Below are 24,819 nucleotides of genomic sequence, written 5' to 3' on the forward strand. Positions count from 1 at the left end.
ACTGATGAGCTACTGAAGTATTAACGTTAATATGACCAGAAAAAAACACGGTCTAAATTCTCTGGCCCCAGTTTGTGTCATCTTTGAGTGCACGATGGAGCCAATGATGTTGGAGGAGTTTGTCTAGAGTTTATTTAGCTTCTGGATTAGCTTCTGGATTACAGTAGGATGTGTGTTTTAGATTTGTCCCAGGCGTCTACAGCGTTTTATTCACTGCAGCAAAGTTCAGCTTGTTTACATTGTTATTTAACAAAATGTCAGCCCTGAAAAAAAGCAAACTACAAACGTGTTGTCAAAAATGTCTAAGGCTCAGTCAGAGTCATACCGAGCAAAATATACAAAAAACATTTCCATATCATGATCTAAAGATCAGAAATCACCTGAATACAGGTTCTGTTCAGCAAGAATAAAGACTCGTTAGCGTCACAGATGCAACGAGTAAAAGGATTCACTTCATTTGTCTTAATTTCTTATCAGTTACCATACGAAACCAATGGAATAGTGATTTTAACCAATGGAATAGTGAACCGTGAAGCCACCTCTGGCTGAACCTCACAGCCTGTGATAGCATATAAAATACAGCCGTCAGACGAAGAGCCAAAACATTCAGAGCATCACTCAGTCACCGCTCGGTCACTCAGTCACGGTGAGGCCCAGACAACACGGCCAGTCCCTCCGATACAACACGTACTACTGTAGTTCTGCTGCCGTCAGACAGACAGTGATATGAAGGGGTCACGGTCAGTTGGCAGCAGGGAAGTACCAGGCTGAGATCTTGGTACCGATCTGGCCTGGAATCAGTCCCGTCATGTGGATCACAAAGAACTGCTTTTCCAGGAAACAGAGGCGGTCGTGATTCCAGCCCAGCGGAGCCAGGATTAAAACGCTGGCACGGCTCATTTGCAGATTTGATTAATCAATGCCTGAGGTTATAAAATTTCCACTGGTCCTAAAAGTAAAAACGACATCTGGAGCGCTGAGATTTTCATTACAGAGATAACAGTTTCCACCATAAAAGAAAAGGGGTTTTCTTTTGTACGGCAGCGTGTGCCAGTCTGGGTCGTCTGGTCTCTCTTTGTACCTGAGCTGCCCGAGATGAAGGACTCACCTTCTGGCCGTCACTGACTGAAGGGCAATAACACAGAGCAGAGCTGCACCAGAGCTGCCTGATATTGAAACTGTGAGGATTAATATTCCTCAAAAGCCCGGCCGTTGTTTCTGATAAATCAATTTGGGAACCGGTCGGACGGAGGATTAGAGCTGTGTGACTTGGCCCACATCTCTCTGCCTCCGTCTCTCCACCCAGCAACCGCAGGACACTGTATCAGAGCTTTAATCAAGTGTCCCTCCAAAGACAGGCCCAGTAACCTTCAGCTACAACCTTCTCTGCCCACCAACACCAACACGGAACAATCACAACCTCCACTGTTGTTTTCTTTTTCCTGTTCAACGTGATTAATCAAGATTAATCATGATTAAATTGAGACGGTATGTTCATCTTGAAGCACTTGGGTGAAATTAAAACAATTTCCTGCAGATGTCATCATGTGTATCGACCGTGCGTTAGAGCGTGGACGGTGGATAAACAGTGGGATTATTGCACGTCATGTTGCCTTTGTGTAGAATGTTAAAATAATAATACTTTTTAAAAATATAAATTAGTTATTGCAAATGTACCCAATACTTTTGATAGCTGTAAAAATAAAATACAAGAAAATTACTATATTGTTGAGTTGTTTTTTACTTTAAGTTGAGGTAATGGACCATTTGTCCATTATATTTGGCTAATTATAATTTACTCCTTGACTTACCTTTACCTTAGTACTATTTTCTATATAAATTTAAAGATGGAAATATATATATATATACATATATATATATATATATCCATAAGGAAAACAGCTAAAAATGCATTGCGTTTGCTTTTCTAAGAAGTCAAAAAGACAATAGTTGTCATGAGTCTCCTGAGTCTTTCCTCTGCCGCTCTTCTCTTCAGATACACAGTTGAATGTACTAAAATATTAATACACTATGAAAAATGTAAACTCAGCCAAAGGAAGAACAGACTGGAGTTGTTTGGTGTTATTTCCTTAAAGTTTTAGCAAAGTCTGTCCAAGTATTTCCTAACATTCTCCAGATTCAGGTCTGGTTTGTTCTGAACCGTCACATTGTTCCGTTTTTTAGGTCAGTAAAATTTACTGTGTCGTTCTGAAAGCAGTTCTCTGACGGAGAAACTTTAGATGCAGTTCCTGCAGAGGACTCTAGTCTTTTGGTTAAGTCCTTCCCAAGCGTCGTCGTAGTTATTTTAATTAGACGCCTCCTTACTAGTTTTCTTCATAATTAGATTTTACACCTAATGAATCTCTTTAAACTACTTAATGAAAACTTCTCGCTCCAGTCAACAAATTTCAACAACATCTTCAAATCTAATCCTTTAACGAGGTTAAATTCAAACCTTCAACCTTTGAGTCGAGTCAATAAACAGGTCAGTTCTTTAGAGAGGTTAAAAGACAAGACACCTAGAAATGCTCTGTTAGAAACTTCCTGCTTGTCCCACAACTGAACGTGCTTCATTGTCTCACTTTTATCCACTTTGGTCAGCCATCTGTCTGACTGAAGAGGGAGGGTGAGAGAGGGAGCGGGGGAGAGAGGGAGAGAGAACGAGGGCTACGGTGGCAGAATCTCTTGATGTTTGAAATTCGGCAGAAAGTGCCGCGTGAAACGTGCAGTGACAGAAAGCGGGCAGCGCTCTTGACATCTGACACTGGCAATTTCCACGTCCCTGTTCTGTTGTGTTTCATTACTGCACAGATCAGAGCCGGGATGAAATGTGGAAATTCACTTTGGGAAGGGCGGAAGCGATTGTATCGGAGTCTTTTTTCGGAAAAAAAAATAAAATTAGATTAAATGCAAGGAAACAAAATCTTGGAAGCGATTAGCTGCTTCAAGGAGCACAAAAAAAGATTTGAGTGGAAAATGAGGAGGAGAAACAGAGAAGTGTGTTTGTTTTTCCTCGACACACTCGTTCCTGACGCGCGTTTTCCCTTTTTTCTCCGCTGTCAGCCTTTTCCTCTGCTGCTTGTTTTCTGATGCCTGTTGTGTTCGCCGCCCACGAAACAGATGTCATCGAGCACAGCTGGAGCGCCGAAGAAACGATGAGAGAAGAAGAGACGGCTTCACGCTGTTCTGCGGCCCGCCCCCTCCCTTACTGAGCCACGCTACACAGAGTAAACCCTGCCATTACCCATGTACACAAATACACACGGAGAAGACAGTCGTCCACCCACAATGCAGTGCACCAGGGCCTACCTGATATGTGGAAACGGGGGAAGCAGCGATGAAGGGCGTGATGGAGGTCTGTGCGATCATTCGGTTGGTGGCGATGCTGTAAGGCGAGGTGTAGAATCTGGGGAGAGAGAGGGAGAGAGAGGGTGAGGAAAAGGAGGTTAACAACAGAACACTGGGATATAAATAGTCTATTTTGTCCATAATAAAATAAATAATTTAAATCAACACTTATTTACTACAGCTCTGAAGAATTTCCATCTTTGTACAAAGAGAAAACTGCCATTAGCCATTAGCTTGCTACGTCACATTCAGTCTTTTTCATTTTCTGGTCCATATTTTTGTTATAATTTTCAGAAAAATGTTTATTCTTTCTTTCACTTTGTTACAATATTCTAATCATTCATGATTTGGAGAAATTGAAAGGATAACATTTATGTTTTTTCAAGAAAATGTCACTGGACACAAGATAAGCAATAGAAATAATGTAGCCATTAGCTTCTTCACTTGATGCTAAACTTGGGCTTGTTTTTGCATAACTGAAAGTCATTTTGGGCTCAAAAAAACAAAACAATAACCAATAACAAGTAGTTACAATAAGAACAGTCTAATTCTAATTCAAATTCACACCAACATACTTACATAGATAGAGATTTAGCAATAGATTTAGCCAGAATGTTAGCCATGGGCTATAAGCTATTTGACTAGTTAGCTGTTTGGTTTTCTTGATGTTTACTTTTTGTAACTTTATCAAAACAAACAAAAAATATATAAAGAAAGCAGCAACAATATTCACCTTGTTCCTCGTTGTTTCAGTGTATCATTTAAATCACATTTAACCCAATACTAAATATAAAAGTTATTCTGGGTTCTTTCCTCTGCTGCTCTGCTCTTCAGAAACACAGCTGAATGTACTCAAATATTAATACGCTCTGGAAAATGTAAATTCAGCCACAGGAGAGAATATATAAGCATTAAGCGCAGCTAATTTGCATGATAATTATATTTAACGTTACCTTATTCAATTTTCCATTGAATTTTGATGAATCAGTGAGCAGAGTGACAAAGGTGGAGCAGCCGTTCTGCTTCACATTTACAGATTTCCATAACTCCCAGCTCTGTTTTTTATTACCTGAGCTTCCAGCTGATTTAGTGCAGTTTTAATCTCTCTGTAGTTGGGATGACTACGTGTGGAGTTTTCTCTGCTCTGGAACGACTTCTGTCCGATTTGTTATTGATTTCTCTGAACCTCTGAATCAAAATTAGAAGACTTAAATATTTGTTCTAGTTCCAAGCAGAGCAGTACTTTTCAGTGACGTTGTCAACTCTGTGAAGTGACGGAGGATGAATGAACGATTTAATTATCTTTTATTTGTTTAAGGTTCACGTCAGGTCACCGGGAAGGAGGGGTAAATAAAAGTGGACGAAGGAGTGGGAATTCATGGGGCTTCCTCTGAATTACTGAGGCTGGAGAGTGATTTGAGGATTGGGGATAAAGGGGGGGCTAAAAGGGCAGGGAGGGGGGTGGAGGTGTGGGGGGGTTGGTTGCTGTGTGCTCCTTCCTGTCCCAGTACAGTGAGGGAATTAAACACATTGTTGGGTCATTTATTTTCAAGCTCCATTAAATTCTGGCAGGAAGAAAACACACAGTACGAACACACACACACACACCAGGATGGAAATGCACCCCCTCCTCCTCCTACTGCCCCCCCCCCTCCATCACCTCTCTAATGAAAACAGATATTTAAAATTCATATAGATTTCTTCTTAATCAAACAGTAACAAAGAGCAGCCACTCCATTAATCTCCATGTATGACAGTCTAGTATTGACTCCAGTCATGTGAGTTAAAAAGTCTGTGTGTGTGTGTGTGTGTGAGTGTGTGTGTGTGTGTGGTGTCAGGATAGGCTCTTACCCGTTCTGCATTGCAGTGGGATCATATGTTAACGCCATGCCAGTCTGAAAGAGAAGACATCAACAATCAATCACAAACACAACACATCAGCTGTAATATTATCACACACACATAACAAGTTCAAAAAAGGAAACAAAACCTTGTTTTAAACCTCACTACAATTTGTCTGTTACTCGAGAGTTCAAATTTTAGAAACTGTTCCGAACAAATTTTTTTGTTGTTGTTGCCCCAGGCCAAAAACAAAAATAAGCAAACCAAACTGGTCTAAACTTGTCTATTTCTTATACTTTAAATGTTTTGTGAGACTGCCTGTGTCCCATGATGCAATTTACCCAGGTCTGATCCAAAAAGAAAAAAAAACAACAATTTTTGGGGAAAAATGTTGGTGTAAAATAGTCATGTGATGTCACTCACACTGAATGGTTTGGGCCATTTGTGGTACTTTATAACTGTGACCAATCAAATTTCAATGGTTACATCACCTGACAGACGTCATTAACAAAAATCACAGTTTGATTCATGGACGGAAAACTACATGAAGACCTTGTTATGACACATTCACACCACTGGGGTGTTCAGCTGCTTTACGGTACACCATTAAACACCAAGGTGGGGGGGAGGTCAAGCTTAATATACCACACAGTGAATTACACATGTATCTGTACTGTGTGTCTCTGTCAATAATTTGCAGCAATGTCAGCAAAGATAATATGCTGTACTTTTATTGTACTTGGAGAATAATGTGATTTAGACGCCCCCTCCTGTTTGTTCAACGTAAATTTAATCAAATCAAGATCAACAGCGCTTCAGATAGAAGTCGAAAAAAAAAAAAAAAAAACAATAGACAGGAGACAAAAGCCGACGTGGGTGAAATCTTCGTCAATAGGACAAAGTGAATTAGTAACGAGGCGACACGTCTGTGCCTCCAATTCAATCACGTACAACAGGGTTTTTATGAATGAGATAGAAGTCGAAGATGCCCTTTGGAGAGAGAGAGGGAGAGAGGGAGAGAGAGGGGAGGAAGAAGTGAGTCCTTTGTCTGTGTGTGTGTGTGTGTGTGAGGCCCTTCCAGAGTCAAGGAGAGAAACCTGTGCACTGCAATCCGTCATCTGCATTCCTGAAGGTTCTCCCCCGGAGGAGAGCTAATCCGATTTCTTTTAACGGAAGGCTGCTGAGGACGGCAAATTTCACCGCGCACACACACACACACACACACACCCTTTCATTGCCCTTCCTCTCTCTCCTCTTCTCCCCTCCTTCCATTCACCATCATCTTGGACTCTCTCCCTTTCCTTCTTCACAACTTTTCTCCCCTCACCCCTCACCCTCCTCGTCTCCTAACCCACCCCCCCCCACTCTCCTCCTACCTCCCATTTCTTCTGCACCTCTCCTTGCCCTTGCTCCTCTGGAGGAGTTACCTACACTGAGATGTACTGCTGAAGGCAATAGTGGCTCAGAGGAGCAGCAGGAGGCGCAGGATCAGTGAGCCTGAACCATCAGGGGAGTCAACAAAAACACACTGGTCCCACGTACGTGTGGACGTACATGTGCACGGTGGTCGTCCTCCGCGTTCATCCTGTGTCAGAGTACACATGCGGCAGTGGTTAAAGGGCCTCTAGGGGGCGTCTGTGAAACCTGTGAGGGCTGAATGAACCGTTTTAGCATCTGTCCTGGTTTTATTGAAGTTTCTCCTCCAGTCCTGTGCACTCTCCACCTGTTCCCACCACGGTCTGTCCCTTTAACTCCAGATGTTCTCAGAACGAGCACCAAGGCATGTTTTTCTTTTTCATTTTCATGTTTTCGTACAGTGCATGTTTGGGCCCACGTGTGTGCGCTAACGGCACCAGCAGCGGTCGTCAGCTCGTCTGCTGCACGGCTGATAACTTTTCTAAGTGCTGCCCTCGGTTCCATGAACTGATGAGTTCCACAACAGACGGGTTCCTGGCCGGGGACCCTGCACGACTGTGTGAGTGATTACTGACAGAGTAAGCTCTTGGCTGAGTCACAACGTGGAGAAAGAATAATGAAGAGAGACAGTTTGGGAATGTTCTCCTCGGAGTTTGATCCAAAACAGAAGAAAGAAAATAATCATCAGAGTGAATATTGTACAGACTGCTTTGACAAACTTGGTCTGGAGGAGGAGCTGCCAAAGACAGACTGGATATTCCAGGTCGTAGTAGCTGCACCTGTTTATTTTTGAATGCACCTGCAGTCAGGTCCTGGTCCTGGTCCAGTTCAGTGTTCTTTTCCTGTGACAGTGACAGACGTTGTAGCCAACGGAGGACGTTTGTGACGCTCTCCTTTGTTCCTTGGTCTGACTTTTCTCCTGGAGATGTTCGTGTAGAAGAATCTTCATCACCTTCAGACCAACTTCTCCTCTCTGTCCTAGTCTGACCCTGGGTCTGAGCCTCTACACACGGGCCTGTTTTTCCCCTTTGTTTTCACACAAAGAATTACATATACAGTATATTAAATATTTATGATTATCTATTTATATTTAATTAAAAATATTATTATTTTCATTTTCTAATTTACAATTTATGGACAATTAATCCACACGTTGAAGCTCGCATTTGCTGAGCTGTGATTGGCTAACTGCGTATTAGCATTAACACGCAGCAGGACGAATAGACCAGTGTTCACACTGAACCCTGAGAAAAGAGAAGGCAGCGCTCGTTTCCTGTCTTCTATTTTTGTTTGTCTTTTAATCACTATTTATTTCCTCTACTTACCTCATGGCCACACACACTCTCTCTCTCTCTCTCTCTCACACACACACACACATGCGGACATCTGTCAGGTTTTCACAGAGCCGGATGTTTTTTGTTCGTCTACATTCATTCCCCAGGAGTAGGTGCTTGAAAAGTGTGACTTTGAAAGTTTTTGTGTGTGAGAGTGTGTGTGTGTGTGTGTGTGGGTGACAGAGAGCGAAAAGGAGAAAAGCAGCGTATGTGTGTGTGTGTGTGACAGTGACTAATATGTTTGTCAGCATGACACAGTGAGAGACAGCACTTTGTCGACTCCCGCTTTGAGCAGTTTATGAGAAAATCTGTCATATATTTCTCAGTCCTCAACAGCAGCCATCGTTCAGCACTCAACCCCTTGTAACTCCTGACTGATCATGCAATGTGTTCCCCGTCCTGTTCTTTCTCTCCCAGTCTCAGTGAGTCACTCAGTCGCTGTCTCTCCATATGCTGCGCTGGGGTTTTTGAAGGACTTTGAAAACACGGGGAAGAGGAGACAGTGGGAAAATGGTGACGGTGAGAAAGGTGAAGCAAAGAGTGGGAGAGAGAGAGAGGGAGGGAGGGAGAGTAATGGATGGTGGGGACTGTATCTTCTCCTCATCTGCCTGCCATGTTGGTGTGCTGAAGAACGGCCTCAGCTCTGATAAACAGACTAACACGTGATGCCTATCTTCCCGTCTGTACGGCTGATCAATGGCCACCTTCATATACAGGCCTAAACTGGAGGTTGACATGGAGCTCTGCAGAGTTTGGTCAGATCTAAGTGTGGAGTGTGGTTAAAAAAAAATAACAACAATAATTGTAAACAAGTCCCCAAAAATAAAGAAGAAAAAAAATTTAGGTAAAACCGCAGCAGTCGACATCTGGCCTAGAAAAAAGATCAGTCAGGCTATACAACAGCAGATACAACAGCAGGTGTGCCCGACACATATATATGTGTATATATGCCCTATATATATATATTTATACATACATAAATATATGTATATCATTAGATAATAATTTAATTTAAAGGAAAACAGAAGATAAAGCATGACTGAACTGGCATTGTTAACATGGGGTTCAATATAAATTGGCATCAACAAGTGTAGCTTTATTAATCAAAACGGTTTCTTCTCAATGGAGCCTCCTAGTGGTGACAATGTCACAGCCACCGATGGCAAATTGCTAGATTTGCTAGAATTGCTAAACAGCAAGAAAACAGTTATTGTTTAACCAGTTGTACCATAACCCCCCCATTTACTCATTTACTGTTAGCAAGAAAGCTAATAATTTAAGTTCAGGTGTGAAATCGATGGAAATCTCTGTTGTTGTTAATAATTTAACTCAGTCGTATCTGTTATTTTATCGCCGTATTGGTCGACTTTGTAAAATATGGTCTTGCGGGGAGCTAATGCTAAAGAGGCTAATGAGCCGCATGAGGCTCAGGAGCCACAGGTTGCAAACACCTGGTCTAAAAAAAAGTGTTTGTAAACCACCTCCTCAGTGATGGATCAATAAAATCTAATCCATAGTAGAGACAGGAGGACGAGACGCAGCACAGACGGACCTCACGGTCTGTGACTGTAACTGACGTCACGTGGAGAGAGGCTGCTGCAAGAACAGGCGGAATACGGTGTGTGTGCTGCAAATGACACACCTCGAACCAACAGAGTCGCCCCCTGTTGTCAGTGTGAGGTAACGTAACAGCGTGATTAAGGTTAAACCCGCTCGGCTGGTTCCTAGGTGTTAGGACGGCTGCACATGTGATTGGCACACACACACAAACGCACACACACACACACCTAGACGACGGGTGTAGCTACTGCTCTCTTTTCGCAGCACAAACACACACACACACACAGCTAGACGACGGGTGTAGCTACCGCTCTCTTTTCGCAGCACAAACACACACCGAGTGTGTGTGTTCTCTGAAGGACAAACAGGTTTTTTTTCCTTCACTGCAGCTTCAGCACAACTGTCAGCCGCTCCCTGAGATCGTACACGTGTGTGTGTGCACGTGTGTGTGTGTGCACCTTTACGTCTCTTCTATACGGTCCAACATGGCGTGCTCGCGCCTCTACCCTCTCTCCTCCATGTGTCCTTCCTGCTGCGGCCCATATGGGGAGACTCTACCCTTGGCTCCACGTGTTGCTGATGAATTCGTGTGAACCACAGCTCTGGATCCAATTTCAGGTTTCTCAGCATTCTGATGTATGGCGGGAATATGAGCGCTCAATGAGGCGTTCGCCTTCAGACGCGTTTCACGTGACAGCGCCGATACATCCAGTGTTTGGCGCTAAGATCGATATCTGGGCTATTTTTCTTTTCTCTCTCGCTCTCTTTTTTTTTTTCTTTCTTAATACCTTGGAGTAAACACCAAAGCCAGGCAGTAATGGTTTACATAAAGCCAGATGAAGCCAGCGACTCTGGGGGATTAGTGAAGCAGGGTGGAGCCTGTTGGTGTAATTGCCATTACCTCAGTGGTAAACGCCTTATTTAAAATGTCATCTGCTGCGGTGGAAAAGTTCTTTGGCAACACAGTGGTTTGTTACAACTTCACAGAGAATATCTGTTGTATTTAGGATTATTAGCTCTTTTATTATTTTTAACCTCTCTTTAGTTTATAATAAAGCTGAGCTGCTGTTTTTGTTTTCCATCAACCTGCAAAACCTGGACCAGGAGCCAATCACGGCCCTGGAACAGGTTTAATGTGGTCCAAAGCTAAATATTTATTATTTATGCTTCAGAAACACAGATTACACAGATTAAATAAATTAAACATCTTAAGTTTTACTTCTGAAAATCTAGCAGTAAATTAAACATCTTAAGTTTTACTTCTAAAAAACTAATTTAGCTTTAGGAACATATTTTAATATATGTTTGTCCAAATGACTGTTCTGTATTCAGTTTGGCTTTTAGCTGTATGTCAGCTAACTTTAGCTTATTTTAATTAGCAATAAGCTAGCTGCGGGCTATAACTGTACTTTTCAAACTTCTTAAATGGACGTAAGAAATTAAATTTATGACTCGAAATTTCAATATGTAAATACTAAAACATTTATAATTTCTTTTTGTTTTCTGACACACACCTTTTTTTAGGTAGTTTTCCCGAACAAGCCCAGTATGAACACATCGTCTGTAACTGATTTCCTTTTGCACTGATGCTAACGTGAAGTCTCACCTCGCCTTCTCTGTGCCACGGCCGTCCGTTCTGAGGGTACTTGCTCTGGCTCTGGCGTTTCTTCTGGCCTCCGTCTGCAAACTTGCACAGCAAAGGCTCTGTAGGAGCTGCAGAAGAGAGAGAAAAGAGGAGAAAATAATTTGAGGATGACTGTACGCTGTGAGAGACCTCTCCACCCTCAGAACGACAGAGAACCTTTGGAATAATGTTCATTTTCTCCATCTCAACCATCCCACCTCCCTCCCTCTCTCCTCCCTGCCTGTGTAAGTCTTAGTCAAATTCCCAGACCAAGTATTGGCAGAGCTTCTGCTCCCAGAAACAGCTGGCGTTCCATGAAAGAGCGAAGCGGAGTATTGTTGAAATAATAATGGCAGTAATAGCTGTTGTAAATACTTCTAAGATGGTGACGTAGCAGCGCTCTCTCCGCCAAAAACCACCAGAGACGGTTTCTATAAGGAGCTGCTGGTCCTGACACAGAACACCCTGCAGGTCTGTAGCGTTACTGCCACCTTTAACTCTGATTATTTGAAAATTAAATTATATAAAAGTTAAAACCCACTCTGAAGCGATCAGCGTTCATGGAGTTTTTTATCAACAATCTGTCTCTGAATCACAGCTGCTTACATCACTTTACCTTCAGACAACTTTTTTTAGCTCTGTTTCTGTTTTCTCTCAATTCTTTCTGGTAGTTTTAACAATTTATTTTATTAGAAAATGTAAAAGAAAATAACCTGTCAACTTTAGTGCCATCTTTTCGGCTAATTTTTTTAGCTGTTATTTTGTGTTGATTTTCAAACTCTAACTTTTCAAACTTTTAGATCCTTGAACCTAATACTAATAAAACTAACTCCAGCTCCTTCTGTGAACCTGTACCTTTTTATCGCATTATCTTTTTGTATTAAACGCTGCATAAATACCAACGAAGCGTTTATGAAAATGTTGCGATGACTAAAGTTTGCAGAAAGGTAACTTTTCAAAGGGCACTCTCCCACACTCTCACTGCAGGTGACTGAAGACAGTCATCTGGATGAGAGAGTGTTAGAGAATGACGGGCCTGAAGAGGGAAGAAAGTGAAAAAAAAAAAGAACGTCTTGGTGAGCTTTTCTCGTGAGAAACAGGTGGCTAATTTGGCCGGGGGTGTGTGTCTGTCCCCCTTTTTTTTTTTTTTTTAAAAGTTTGCGTCAGCGAGATTGGAATCTCTCTGGAAGCGCTTGGATAAACACAAGACGGAGCAGAACTGGGAAAAGAAAAGGGAAAAAAGAGATAAGAAAGATGAAACGTAGAGCGAATGGGAATCCAAAAAAATAAAATAAATAAATACATATACACACCAGGATCAAACAGTGAATCCCAGTGAGTGCTGCAGCACAGTCCAGCCTCAGTACACTACACACTGATCCTGCCAACTTCATCCAAACAATGAACCACTGCTGCCCTGCACCTGGCGGCTCAGACGGGGCCTGACTGCTCTGCTGTCATCGCATTCACATTAGCGGCCTGGCAGCTCGTGACAGGGCTGCACTGTGGCGACACGGGTTCATCTGCGGGAGGTGAGCGACGGCCCCTTTAATCACGGGCCCTGCTAGAGATGACACGCAGCCTGAGATTTGTTGATGGTTTTAATCGCAGCTCCCAGATGTTAAGACAAGCTCAGGCTCATAATAACGCGGCCGTCAGGGCCGTCAGGGCTGTCAGGGCTGACAGAGAGCGAGAGAGCCATAAACCACGCTGAAATCTAATGAATTTACGACGGGGGAGGTTTTCAGCTGAATGAAATTATTTGGGTGTTAATGAGCAAACATGATGATTTGTGTCTTCATTTCCTGACGGGCACCTCCTGTAAATATGGTCACACTTGAACTGAGTGGATTTTTGTACTCTGACTGAGCGTAGGGGGGTGTGAATCCGGTGAATCAGATGTGGTGATGTATTAAGGGGGAGGAAGATGTGTGTGTGTGTGTGTGTGTGTGTGATGTTCAGTATGTGATGTTTACTGTGTGTTTAATCAGATAAACAAGACCAAAGGCTGCAGCACATCCGCCTTCTGGAGGCTTGCTATAGTTCATTAGCTTGTAGCAACCTAGCGCTCACTAGCTTGTGCACCACTATGGTGAGTTTGAATAAATACTACCTGTGTACTTTGGTTATAGAGCAGAAACAACACTTTTTTTATTCTCATGTAAGCATAGGCGTAAAAATATTATATAAACCACGGGGGTCAAAGTCATTCTGGTTCAGGGGTCACATATGGGCCTGATTAGATGTCAAGTGGGCCGGACCAGTACAATCATAACATAATTACTAGTCCATGTTTTTCCCCTTAGTTTCTATGTAAAGAAGTTGAAGTATATTACAAAATATTCATATTTATTGAAATATAATTTTATAAAACCTCATGAACATGGAGTGTTACTATTATTGAAATATAATTTTATAAAACCTCATGGACATGGAGTGTTACTAGCGGGCCATCAAGCGGGCCGGATTGAACCTACTAGCGGGCCGTTCTGGCTCATGGCCCTTATGTTTGACACCCTGGCCCACGGGCTTTATGTTTGACACCCTTAATATATACCTGGAAAAATCTGATATAGACCTGGAAAAATAAAAAAACCCCAAAGTTTTGTAAAATATTTGTTACAAATAGAAAAAAAAAAACAAAGTTTTGTAGAATCTTTGTTACAAATAACAAAATGGCAGCCATCATCTGGGAATGCTGCGATGACATTGGATGAGATCTGTTCTTTTCACTGTAGTGTTTGATTATTAAACGACAGCCTGAAAGCTGTATTTCAGAGGTAATATACTGCCGTCCTGATTCTGATTCTGATTCTGATTCTCTCAGCGTACCGGCCCAGTCGAGCTGTGCCTGTAGTTTGACCTTAATGGACATGTAAACACACTCAGTCTGTTTATGTGGCTTGAGGGGATCGTATACATTTGGGTAAAGTACAGATGGAAGGATCTGTAGGGAGAAAAAAAAACAAACCAGAGCTCCGTTTCCAAACCTGTTCCTCTGAGATAATGAGCTACTGAAGAAACGGCAGATAATCTGACAGGCTACACGCTGACGTTCTTCCTGCCGTAGTTCCCACAAAGAACTGGCCAATTTGGTCAGGCCTCCAGCCCAAGATCAACAGCCTCACACCACTCCACCCTGGAACACACACACACACACACACAGCAGCAGCTGCCCTCAGAGATGCTCTGGTTTGAACCACAAGAACACACACTCTCCCACAAGCACGAAGTGGTCCAAACAGGCCGGAGCCAGAGCTAAAACACTTCTTCAACCTCTCACCACACACACCGTCACCACAGTCACAGCTCAGAATAAACCAGGCCACTGACAGGATGTAGAAGTGTGTGTGTGTGTGTGAGTGTCCTTTAATGGTTAAAAAAATTGGAATTAAGGTCAAAGGTCAACAGCCGCCAATAACAAGAAACTCCATAACGACCGGTAAGAGTTTTTCATATACACTAGAACAGCGGTAAAGACTGATAATGAAGGACGACCATAGCTGCATACACCCACCCACCACACACACACACACACACACTCACACACACAATGGCTGTGGAGGAAGTGCAGGCAGGCTATTGTGAGAGTAAGACGTCTGAGAGTGCTAGCCTCGTTTGATGACATACTCCACGCTGTGCATTTGGCCGCGAGGAGACGGTCACGGCTTTCTGCTCATCAATAGACGCATTAGCAGCGCGGTGAAACGAAGCAGTAAGTGCACGAAGATGTACTTCGGCAACCAGACGCTGCTCTCACTCTGGTCGTTTTAAAAAAAAAATTGAAGCTTGTTGCGAGTGTTTGCTCATTAGCGCCGCGTGGCTAAGTAATCACCGCTAATACTGATGTTCCTTATTGGGGGCAGATCAGCCCTCGGTCGTGAACCAAGCAGACCTTAACTAAACTCTTTTCATTCTGTTATGATGTAGACACAGAGCTGAGCTCCGGAACATTCCGGCCGGGCCAGATGAATGGCATCTTGATACATGAATGCAAATAAGCACATGTATTGTAATAGATCAATGTCAGAACGTTACCGTGCGATCTGCTGCTCAGACCAGACTCTGATCTCTGTACATCTGTGTGGAGTGAATGATGAAATCGTACAGGAAGACCCTCAGGCCATAGAAGAAAAAAAAAAAAGGTTTTGCTCAGTTCAAACAGACGGCTTTTCACCACCAGGGCACTAACAAAAGAAGCCTCTCACAAGATCTTGGGGTCGGACCAGGACGGCCCTTGCATCGCTCCGAGACTGTGCGAAGCCCCAGAGGGCGAACAAAGGGAACTGTTCAGAGTCTTCAACCAAAATGAAGCAGTCTGAAAAAAAAAAAAAAAAAAAAACCTCAGTGAGAGAAAGCCCATGACATGTTTGGCTAAAGGCTCCAGTTGGTACTTGGCCCTGAAGTTCCATGAGCTCAGCAGCTCTGAGGAGTCATTTGGACGTCTCCGTGTTGTCGCTGCGAGGACATATTTGCAGAGGTTGAAGGAAAGGACAAAAGAAAGATGGCATTTTACTGGAATTTATCTCACGTCGCCTGAGGAGGTGGGGTTGCGGGGGGCGGGAGGGAGAGGAGGGGGCTCTGTCTAATTGGATCAACAACTGTCTGATTCCCATCAGTGAGCTTGACCTGTCTGCTCAGACTGAAGAGGCTGTGGGAAGAGACTGAAGAAGTGTGGGAGGAAGAGGAACAAAGTAGAGACGGGCGAAGATGAGAGACGGCAGTACAGAGCTCAGAAATATGCATGAAAACACATGACATGGACAGGACCAATAGGACGCAGCCCACAGCATTAGGCCCATCAGTGGGGTTGGAGCCCGCCCTCCTCCCAGCGCAAACACAAGTTAAACAAAATGCTGGACACACTCCTCGGAGGGATTTGCGTCCAAATGGACATGATAGAATCACAGAGTTGCTGGCTCTACATCCATGATGTAATTCTTCTGTTCCACTACACCACATCCCAGAGGCACCCGTGGATTAAGAACCGGTCCCTGTGGAGGCCATTTAAGCACAGTGAAGTCAGTGACTTGTTGAAGAAGCCAGCTGCTGATGGTGTGAGTTCTGTCCCGCAGCTGGACGGAGCCACGGGAAGATGGACAACGTGGTCAGACAGGGGTGAACAAACTGGGATAGAGCTCATTTAAAGTATCCATAGGTGAGCAGCAGGTGTCTACTGCAATGACAGAAATGTTTCAGATTTATAGCAATATGAGGTTTGGGCTTTATCGCCCTAACCATCTGCTTTTTTCCCCCCACTCGCCCTAACCATCTGCTTTTTTCCCCCACAAAAAAATGCATTTAGGTAAACATTTCAAGTCATTTAAGGGCCAAAAACTAACAGCAGGGGGTCAGTTTACTTATACTGACATCTAGTGGCATACTGCATACTGAAAAAGGGCCTGCAGGCCAGGAGTTTGAGACCCCTCTTCTAGAGCAGTGCTTCAAGTCAATAGACATTTTTTTTTATAAACTCCTGGGAAACATGATGTGAGATGACCCAAAAAAAAAAATCTCTTGCGACCCACCTGAGGGTCACGACCCAGTCTTTGGGAAACAATGCTCTGGAGCCTAAAGGCGCTGAGTATCTAATGAAGTGATTGGTGATAAATACTGGAGCCATTACCAGAGTCAACCTGGGGGGTTTATAGACGGACACTGACATGCATGTGGAGCAGTGTCCCCACAGGGAGGACTCTCAGTCGGTCCTCAGTCAATATCTGTCCCTGCATCCTCACACATGGAAACGAAGACGGTGCACGTGGCTCAATGACACGACCTGATAAATGTAGTAGGTGCTGAAACTGAGGAGCCTGACAGAGAGGAGGAGGGAGATGGATGGAGGGACAGATACAGTGTCACGGAGAGACAGTGACGGAGAGCGGGGACGGACGAGACGGGAGATTCAGTGAGGGGCAGGAGTGGAGGTAGACCAGTTGTCCGCTCATCCGACTGACCGTACAGATGAGACAGAAAGATGAGTGAAGGCACAGACGGATGTCAACAACGCACCACATCCGCTCCACATGCTCCATATACGCTTATTGATCAGACCTTAGTTGACGTTTCCACCGAGGGTTCCTGCAGCACAGCACAGGCCTGAGATGATAATATGGATTACAGGAAGAGGAGTGAAGAGATGAGCCCTGGATGGCTGCTGTAGGAGCCTGATCGATGAGATATTGGGCACTTAACAAGACTAATGTTATGTAGGGAGTCTGTGACATGCTAATCCATCTCTCTCCATCGTCCTTCTGTCTTTCTGTCTATCTGTCTATCTGTCTATGACTCTTATCTATTTGTGTATTCGCACTGCTGAGCAGACACTGATCCCTGACTTGATTCAGACAAATAAACAAAGCTGATGGATGAGATCAGCTCCACCGTACGAGTCCACGCTGCAGCAGACGACTACAATTGGCTCAGACAATCAGACCGGCCCTGGAAAACATTAGCACCACGGAGAGCGCACTTCCATTTGTGTAGGTTTCCACCAGTCATACGAACTGTAGGAGACCTCACATCGATAAAGCAGCTACAACAGGGCACGGATCGGGATTTAGTTTAAAAAAATGTCTCCGAAAAAATAAATACATCAGCAAAAACAAAAAAAAATATTTAGTTTAAAAAAATGTCTGAAAAAACAAATACATTAGCAAAAACAAAAAAAGAAGCTAAATATTAGCCAAAATAAAAAACATCCACACATAATTAAAAGTTTGTTCAGACAAATCACTGTATCAAAATATCAAACAGTATAAAAATAAATAGTTGTAGACCAGAAATAATCCAGATTAGATCATCCAAAACAAGTGCTTGCAAAAATATTTTGACTATTATGTAAATCCAGAATAACTGAATAGTGTTTGTAATAACTAAAAGCAGTACTTACATGCTATAAACATGCTAATGTTAGCCCAGGACAAACTAAACGTTAGCCAAAAACAGCCTTAAATAAATTTCACAACAGCAGAAACGTTCTGTTAAATCATTTCTGAGCCTGAGACAATAACATGGATTTTAAAGACAGAGGTCAACAGAGGTCAAGAGAGGCCTAACTGACCATCAATCTGTCAGAGCGCTCCTGCTGTAAGGAACAGCCGCCGTCTATTACCTTTAAACAGGAATGCAAAGTTGTTCTAATTAGAAATGCTAAAAATGGCTGAAGGTGACTGTGACTTGGAGTGCTCATTTAATCAGCTCTCACTGTAAATCTGAGCGCAGCAAGAGCGGTGCCAAAAAGGCTGGATGTTTCCAGCTGTTTGCCAAAATCTCCCGAGACCAGCTCTGAGTTACCTGTAATAAAAACTTCATTTTAGATTCACCCACTAATTCAACTCGCTGCTAAAAAATTCTAATGTTGCCATGGCGACAAAACAAATCACAAACAGACGAGGTACACGGCAGAGGCGGGCGAGGCGGGGAGAGCGCGTCTACACATCGGTGTGTACGTTGGCCGACTCCGCTGAAGGTCTAGCTAACCTGCAGCCGTATATTAAAACAACATTTACACCAGCAGACAGCCCCTCGCCGCAGTCATTCCATTTGGCAGAGCCGGGTGTTCCCGTAGTTAGCTGCGATTTTAAAGTGGCACTGGCAGATGTTTCCTATGTTAAAGCCACACATGCCGCTGCGCGCTGCCAACATCTCGTTTGCCGCAGAAGGTCTCCGTATCACTGGTAGCTTTACACAGCTGGTGAAGGACTGCAATTACAGTACAAGTGTCCGCATTGAGGTCGGAGCAATAACTGTAAGGGAACGGCGTGGGACCGTGGAAAACACAGTGGATATGAAATAAGATCCTGGTTAAGAACACACCGCAATGAGAAACAGGCCAGTCTCCGACGTCGCAGATGGGTCGACGAGCAGAGAGCCAAGTCAACCTGCTGTTTCCAGTTGACATGTGCAAACCTTTTTTTTTAATATTTATTATAAAGAGTCAGTGAACTTCCAGAGAATGGGATTAAAACCATTATATCCCCAGTCTGGTAATTCACTTGGACTTTTCTTGCTCTGGGGCAAAAGGACAAAGTACAGTTTTTATTACAGTTATTATTTATTTTTCTTACTAAAAACTTTAATCCTATTTGTTAAAGCCTAATTTGACAAATTTAAAAACTGATGCCTGCGGTGATCACCAAACAGTGGGAGTAGAGGCTCAGTGCCATTTCAAACACGAGACGAGTTCACACGACGTGTCAGGTCTGTGTGTGCTGGTCATAAACACTGAGCAGATTTGGAAACGTGGAACATTAGCGTGGAAGACTTGACAGATTTGGAAACGTGGAACATTAGCGTGTCCGTACAGATCACCAGGTGTACCGCGGAACATTTTAATTAAATTCAAATATTTCGTCTTTGTTTGTCACTGTAACAGTGGCATAAGAACAATTTAATACCGTTCCAGTAGGTGGCAGCAGGTAATTATAAAAACTAAAAAATAATGCGGTTAAGGGAAGATCTTCATGTTTGTCTTTCTTTCATTCCTGCAAATACATCAGGGCAGTGTTCAACTAAACAGGACAGGGTTTAATACTGAGTAACATGTACTTTTTGGGACATTTTTGACCATGTGATTTTTCTAATGTGACACATGTACCGTCTACTTTGGGAAAAAAACATTTGAACATTTTATTTAGAAATTCTTTTTAGTTTCCAAGTTATTAAAATCTTATTTCAATCAGTCGTCGTACAGTTGGAATCGACACTAATTCCCTTTGCAGCTAATAGTGTTTGTTTGCAAAGAATTGAATTTGTGATTAAAATACAGCATATATGACGCCCTTGTGTTGCCGATATATACAGTTCTAAACAGTGACTGTCTGACGGGGAGAGTCAGGCTGGTGAGAGCGCAGACTTGAGTGCATATTGGACTTGTAATAACACTGATCCAAAGTGCTTTTCTAACCACTGAAATGATGAAGCCAGCATCTTTAAGGAGAAAAAAAAAACGTTATGACTCTGCCACTTAGAGAATATGGATTTTATGATGTGAGTAAGAGAGAGTCTTCCCAGCTTTGATGCACTGGTAATTCTGCGATCACACACTGAATTTGTGTTTACATACAAACCAAGGAAGAGCAGCTCTGACATGAGGCAGAAACAGATGAGGCGTCGGCTCAAGTGCCGTAGGTCTGACTCTGCCACCGTGACTTAAGAGCAGCTGTTACTGCGCTCTGCCCGTAGGGGGGCTAGTGAGGGGTTGTCTGTGTCGTTGGCTCTGTCTGTGTGGGCAGACAGTGAAAGCGGCTCTGTCCCTGTTAGCACAGTATTATAACACTGCCAACGCCTCCAGTGACCCGTGAAACCTGCTCCATCTATAGAGATGAATCACACAGACGGCCGCTCGGTAATTCAACACAACTGCCCGTCCACCGGAGCTGCAGCAAATATTTCTGCTCTATGTGACACTGGCGGAGACTGAGAATGAATCAAGGTTCGGTCTCCGTCAGGACACTGTTGGGACATGCTCTGTAGCACCTCTGCTGCAGCCAAAAGGACAAGAGCCTGAGTCGAATTTCATTTTCTTTTGAGGAGGGGGAGGGGGGGGGCAATATGGGTTTGTCAGTGGGCTCAAAAAAACAACTACATGTAGGCAGATATTAGTCCCCACACAGGGACATTAAAAAGTACCAGTACCTCCATTTGTCCCCACAACAGAGACCACAAATAAAAACCAAGAAACTTTAATATTCTAGACCATTGTTTCCCAAAGACTGGGTCGCGACCCTCAGGTGGGTCGCAAAAGGAATTTTTTTTTTGGGGGGACCCTCAGGTGGGTCGCAAAAGGAATTCTTTTTTTTTGGGGGGGTCGTTTTGCTTTGGGGGGGGTCGTCTTGCATCATGTCTTCGAGGAGTTTACGAATAATGTCTATTGACTTTGGGTCGCGAAAGTTTGTGACTTTTAGTTTGTTTGGGAAACACTGTTCTAGACTATTAAAAAAACAACCATCAAACTCCATTGATTGATTTGCTCAGCACTTCCCTAATATTGCACCCCCTACAGTTAAACCAGCAGATAGCTAGCTTTGATAAAATAAATTGTTTTTCTTTCAGAAACATTTGAGCAAAATAAAGAAAATAGTAATTAAAAAATACCTCTAATAACCACAAGTTGTTTAGTTAAACTCTAGCAAACATCCAGAAGAACAAAGAGAAACACAAACTCACTCCTGCTTCACTCTCCGTCCGCTCCTGCCTCTGTGAGATCGACATCAACCACAAAAACTACTCCGGAGCCGCAGACGTTACAACAGGAAAATAAAAAGATTAATTAGCAGCTATAAAGCACTAATGCATGTGCATGAATTAGTGCGTCCCGGCCATAAAGTGTGTGTGTGTGTGTTACTCATGAGGTTGTGATGGGATCCGTGACTGAACGGGAATGTTTTCACTGCCAGCTCCGCTTGTCGGATGACTGATGTGCGTCATCTATACGTCTACGACTGCAACAAAACACTCTGCTGTAAACAAGAACAACAGTTCTTAGACCAGACACTCGTCTGTGGCCTTCTGTACAGACGCTCCTCCACGGTCGTCCAGCGAAAACACCGAGGTTATGAAACGCTGCTTTGCATTTGACAGCTTTTCAGGAGGAGCTCCGAGTCTCCGGCTTCTGATTTTACTCCACTTAAGTCGGCCTATCTAACCTTTAAGCTCCCGTCGCTGGAAAATTGACAGTGACATTTAAAGTGAGGTGGAAGAAATGCCTTGAACTGCAAACACAGAGCACTGAGCCACATCACTTAGAGACGCATGGTGGAGCGCACTAACGGCTGCGTGTCTGTTAACCAGGTTTCCACCGTGGGGGCTTCCAGTAACAACAGTACAGACAGGAAAGAAAATGAAATTACAGCACAATAAATGAATTATCAATAAAGAGCCCTCGATACCGTATCTGGGGGGATAGGGGGGGGGCGGGATCAATATGCCACAGCCAGGCTGCGAGCGGGCCGGGAGGCTGAGGGCAGGCCTGTGGCAGAGCGAGCAGCCGCATCAATAATGTCACAGAGGGTGATTGACGATCAATGCCTGCAGTGACGTTGATTTATGATCAATGGAAGCAGGGCAACCTGACTAATAAGAGGGGGAGTAGAGAGTGGAGGGGGGAGGTGAGGGGGGAGGAAGGTGAGGTAGGTTTCATAGAGTCCCCTTTACTGTAACTGATTGAGGATCAATGAAGAGTGGCACCGGGGCTGATTAGGGATCAGAAGAAGGCGTCTGTGTGTGAGTGAGTGAGTGAGTGTGTGTGTGTGTGTGTGTGTGTGAGGATTTGGACCGGCCGAGTGTGTGCAGAGCCGAACTGTGGAGACGGTGATTAAAGCGGCGTTGAAAGGAGGTCTCCTCTCGCTGACAGAAGCTGCAGGTGCAGCAGCTTTTTGTGCTCTTTCACTTCAGTGGTGCAGCCACGCAGGCATGTCCTGCACACACACAACGGACGACAGGAAGCAGCGCACTACATCACTACGGCTCTCCATTTGTTAAAAAGAAAAAAAGGAGACGCTTGACTGATTTTTTGCGGTTTGATCCTGTGTATGACCAGAGACCAGAGACACTCCTGGAGTCAAGGTACAGTAGAAGAAAAAGAACAACGACAACAACAGGAGTGGAAACCAATTCATTCAAAGACACACACCGTCCTGTTAGCATGTGCATGTTAGCATCTATATGGTTGTTCTTAAGGTATGCTAACAACGCTAGCTCATGGGACTAATGCTACTCTCAGGATATATATGCAGTGTCTATTTCACAATTCCTGCCCAAACATCCGAACCGCTAACTGCACAAGATGTAATGCTAATATTTTCACTTTTATATTATATATTTTTTTAATGTTATAAATGATATCTAAAAAAATGTTACATGTGAGTATTTAAGGTCAAAGATCAGAGAGACATTTGTGAAGCATTTGCTGTGAAATTATACTTCAGCTAACGTTTGCATAAATTTAAATTGTCCATTTTTTTCCCTTAGGTGTTTAACTTGTCCTGTCCTGTATGACAAATATAAGCCTGACCAGAAAAAAACAAAAACAATTATGAACCATCTGTGAAAATATCTATATCGCCTCCCTCAGGTGAACGTGGTCATTATCTGCCACTGCAGTTGCTAATACCACACCTGAAGTGTCATTCCTGGGCATGACAGGGTAAATGCATTACTGCCAGCACATTAGTTCAGGGTTTTTCATTTCAGAAATACTCCGTAATTACATTGAGTGAACCAACAGATGTTGTGGGACGCTGCTCGTGTCCCCATCGCCTCCAGGAATGAAGTAGGAGCCGCAAATTATATGAAACAGTTACTATGGGTAGAATGCGGAAAATATTGGTATTTCAAACGTGTAAAAGCGTAGACTCGCAGTTTTTTAAATGACAGGACTTTCATCTGTCATTTACTGTGGAGGACGTGTGAGCAAAAAATGCTTTTTTCTGTAGGAATGTGGCGGATAATCCAAGCTTAGTAGCATAGCCGCCCGTATTTGAAAGGATAATTACGTCCAAATTTAGACACCAACCGCCTTCATGTGTGCTTTGTCAAACAGACAGCGGTTCATCAGACACTCCAGCTCCTAATTCAGACATTTTAAGGCAATTTTTTCCTACTTTCAAAAAAAAAAGAAAAAAGAAAAAAGCCGCTGACAACAAAGTGGCACGTTCATCCGAAGTCGCCGTGAAAATCTCATTCAAGTTACGGAGCCGTTTCACTAAAGTGACATTTATGAAATTGTTTTTGATGGGAAAGTAAAGGTCAAGCTAATAATTGGATGAATATGCAACTATCAAGAATATAAAACACTTCACTTAATGAGGTGTGTGTCATATTTTATCCTGGCACATTACAGTATATAAATATTAAATCCCGTTAAACTCATCTGCAGCCTGCAAATTTATACGACAGTAATGTCAAGAAAAAATAAAGTGGTAAATCTAAAGCTGGTTTCTAAGTCGCTGTCCCCAAACGTGAAATAATTGTCGGCAAAAAACAGCCAAGATTTTTCAGCCTTGTTTTTTTTTTTTCAGAACAGTGTCAGAGAATGTGAAAGAAGAAAAAAAAAGTCCATCGTCTCAGGAGAATAATCACTCAGGAAACAGTTTCAAAATAAGTTCACTGTTTTGTCCTCTTCACCTCTTCGAGAGACAACAATCTGTGGGATTACAGGAGGTTTAAAAAAAAGAAAGTTTGACCGTCAAAAAAAAAAAAAAAAAAGAAAGTTTGACCGTCTGTGAAGTGGTGGCCTAAACATCTCAGATGTGATGAAAGGCTTTTGTTTTTCTCACTTTGCATTAATGGCTTCCAATCGATGAAGAGTCGTTTTTTTTTTGTGTCTCTCACATGTTCTGACTCTGGGAGGTAATGTGGGAGGGGAGCAGTATTGACACACACACAACATCAATATCCACACCAACAGCAGCGCGGTGACGCTAACACTGACAAACTTCAGTGTTGACAAACTAAAAGTTACCCCGACGTACTTTTCCCCCCCCATGCTAACAGGTAACAGCTGTTAACAATAGTATGGTACGCTAACTGGTGATTCTATGTTTCAGATTATTTTATACCAATAAATTATTATTATTATTATTATTTCTTAACTTTTGCAGCAGTTTTACAAATCGCTTGACATTCAGAAAGAAGAAGAAGAAAACAGACCTAACAAGAAAAGGACGTTAAATATTAAAACGCATCAGCAGG

General features: G+C 43.1%; 1 protein-coding gene across 5 annotated transcripts in view; it reads right to left on the reverse strand.

The window, feature by feature from the left end:
* rbms3 (RNA binding motif, single stranded interacting protein) overlaps positions 1 to 24,819 on the reverse strand; it is a 307,360-nt gene that overhangs the window by 25,458 nt on the left and 257,083 nt on the right. For all 5 annotated transcript variants that reach the window (XM_017041191.2, XM_025065108.1, XM_017041190.2 and 2 more), the window contains 3 exons: positions 11,107 to 11,213; positions 5,200 to 5,243; positions 3,310 to 3,406 (listed from right to left, as the gene is read on the reverse strand). In XM_017041191.2, coding sequence (XP_016896680.1) covers positions 3,310 to 3,406; positions 5,200 to 5,243; positions 11,107 to 11,213 — 248 coding nt within the window. The remainder of the gene's footprint in view (positions 1 to 3,309; positions 3,407 to 5,199; positions 5,244 to 11,106; positions 11,214 to 24,819) is intronic.

Source organism: Cynoglossus semilaevis, chromosome 18 (assembly GCF_000523025.1).
Source record: "Cynoglossus semilaevis isolate Cse_v1.0 chromosome 18, Cse_v1.0, whole genome shotgun sequence".
Classification (NCBI taxonomy): domain Eukaryota; kingdom Metazoa; phylum Chordata; class Actinopteri; order Pleuronectiformes; family Cynoglossidae; genus Cynoglossus; species Cynoglossus semilaevis.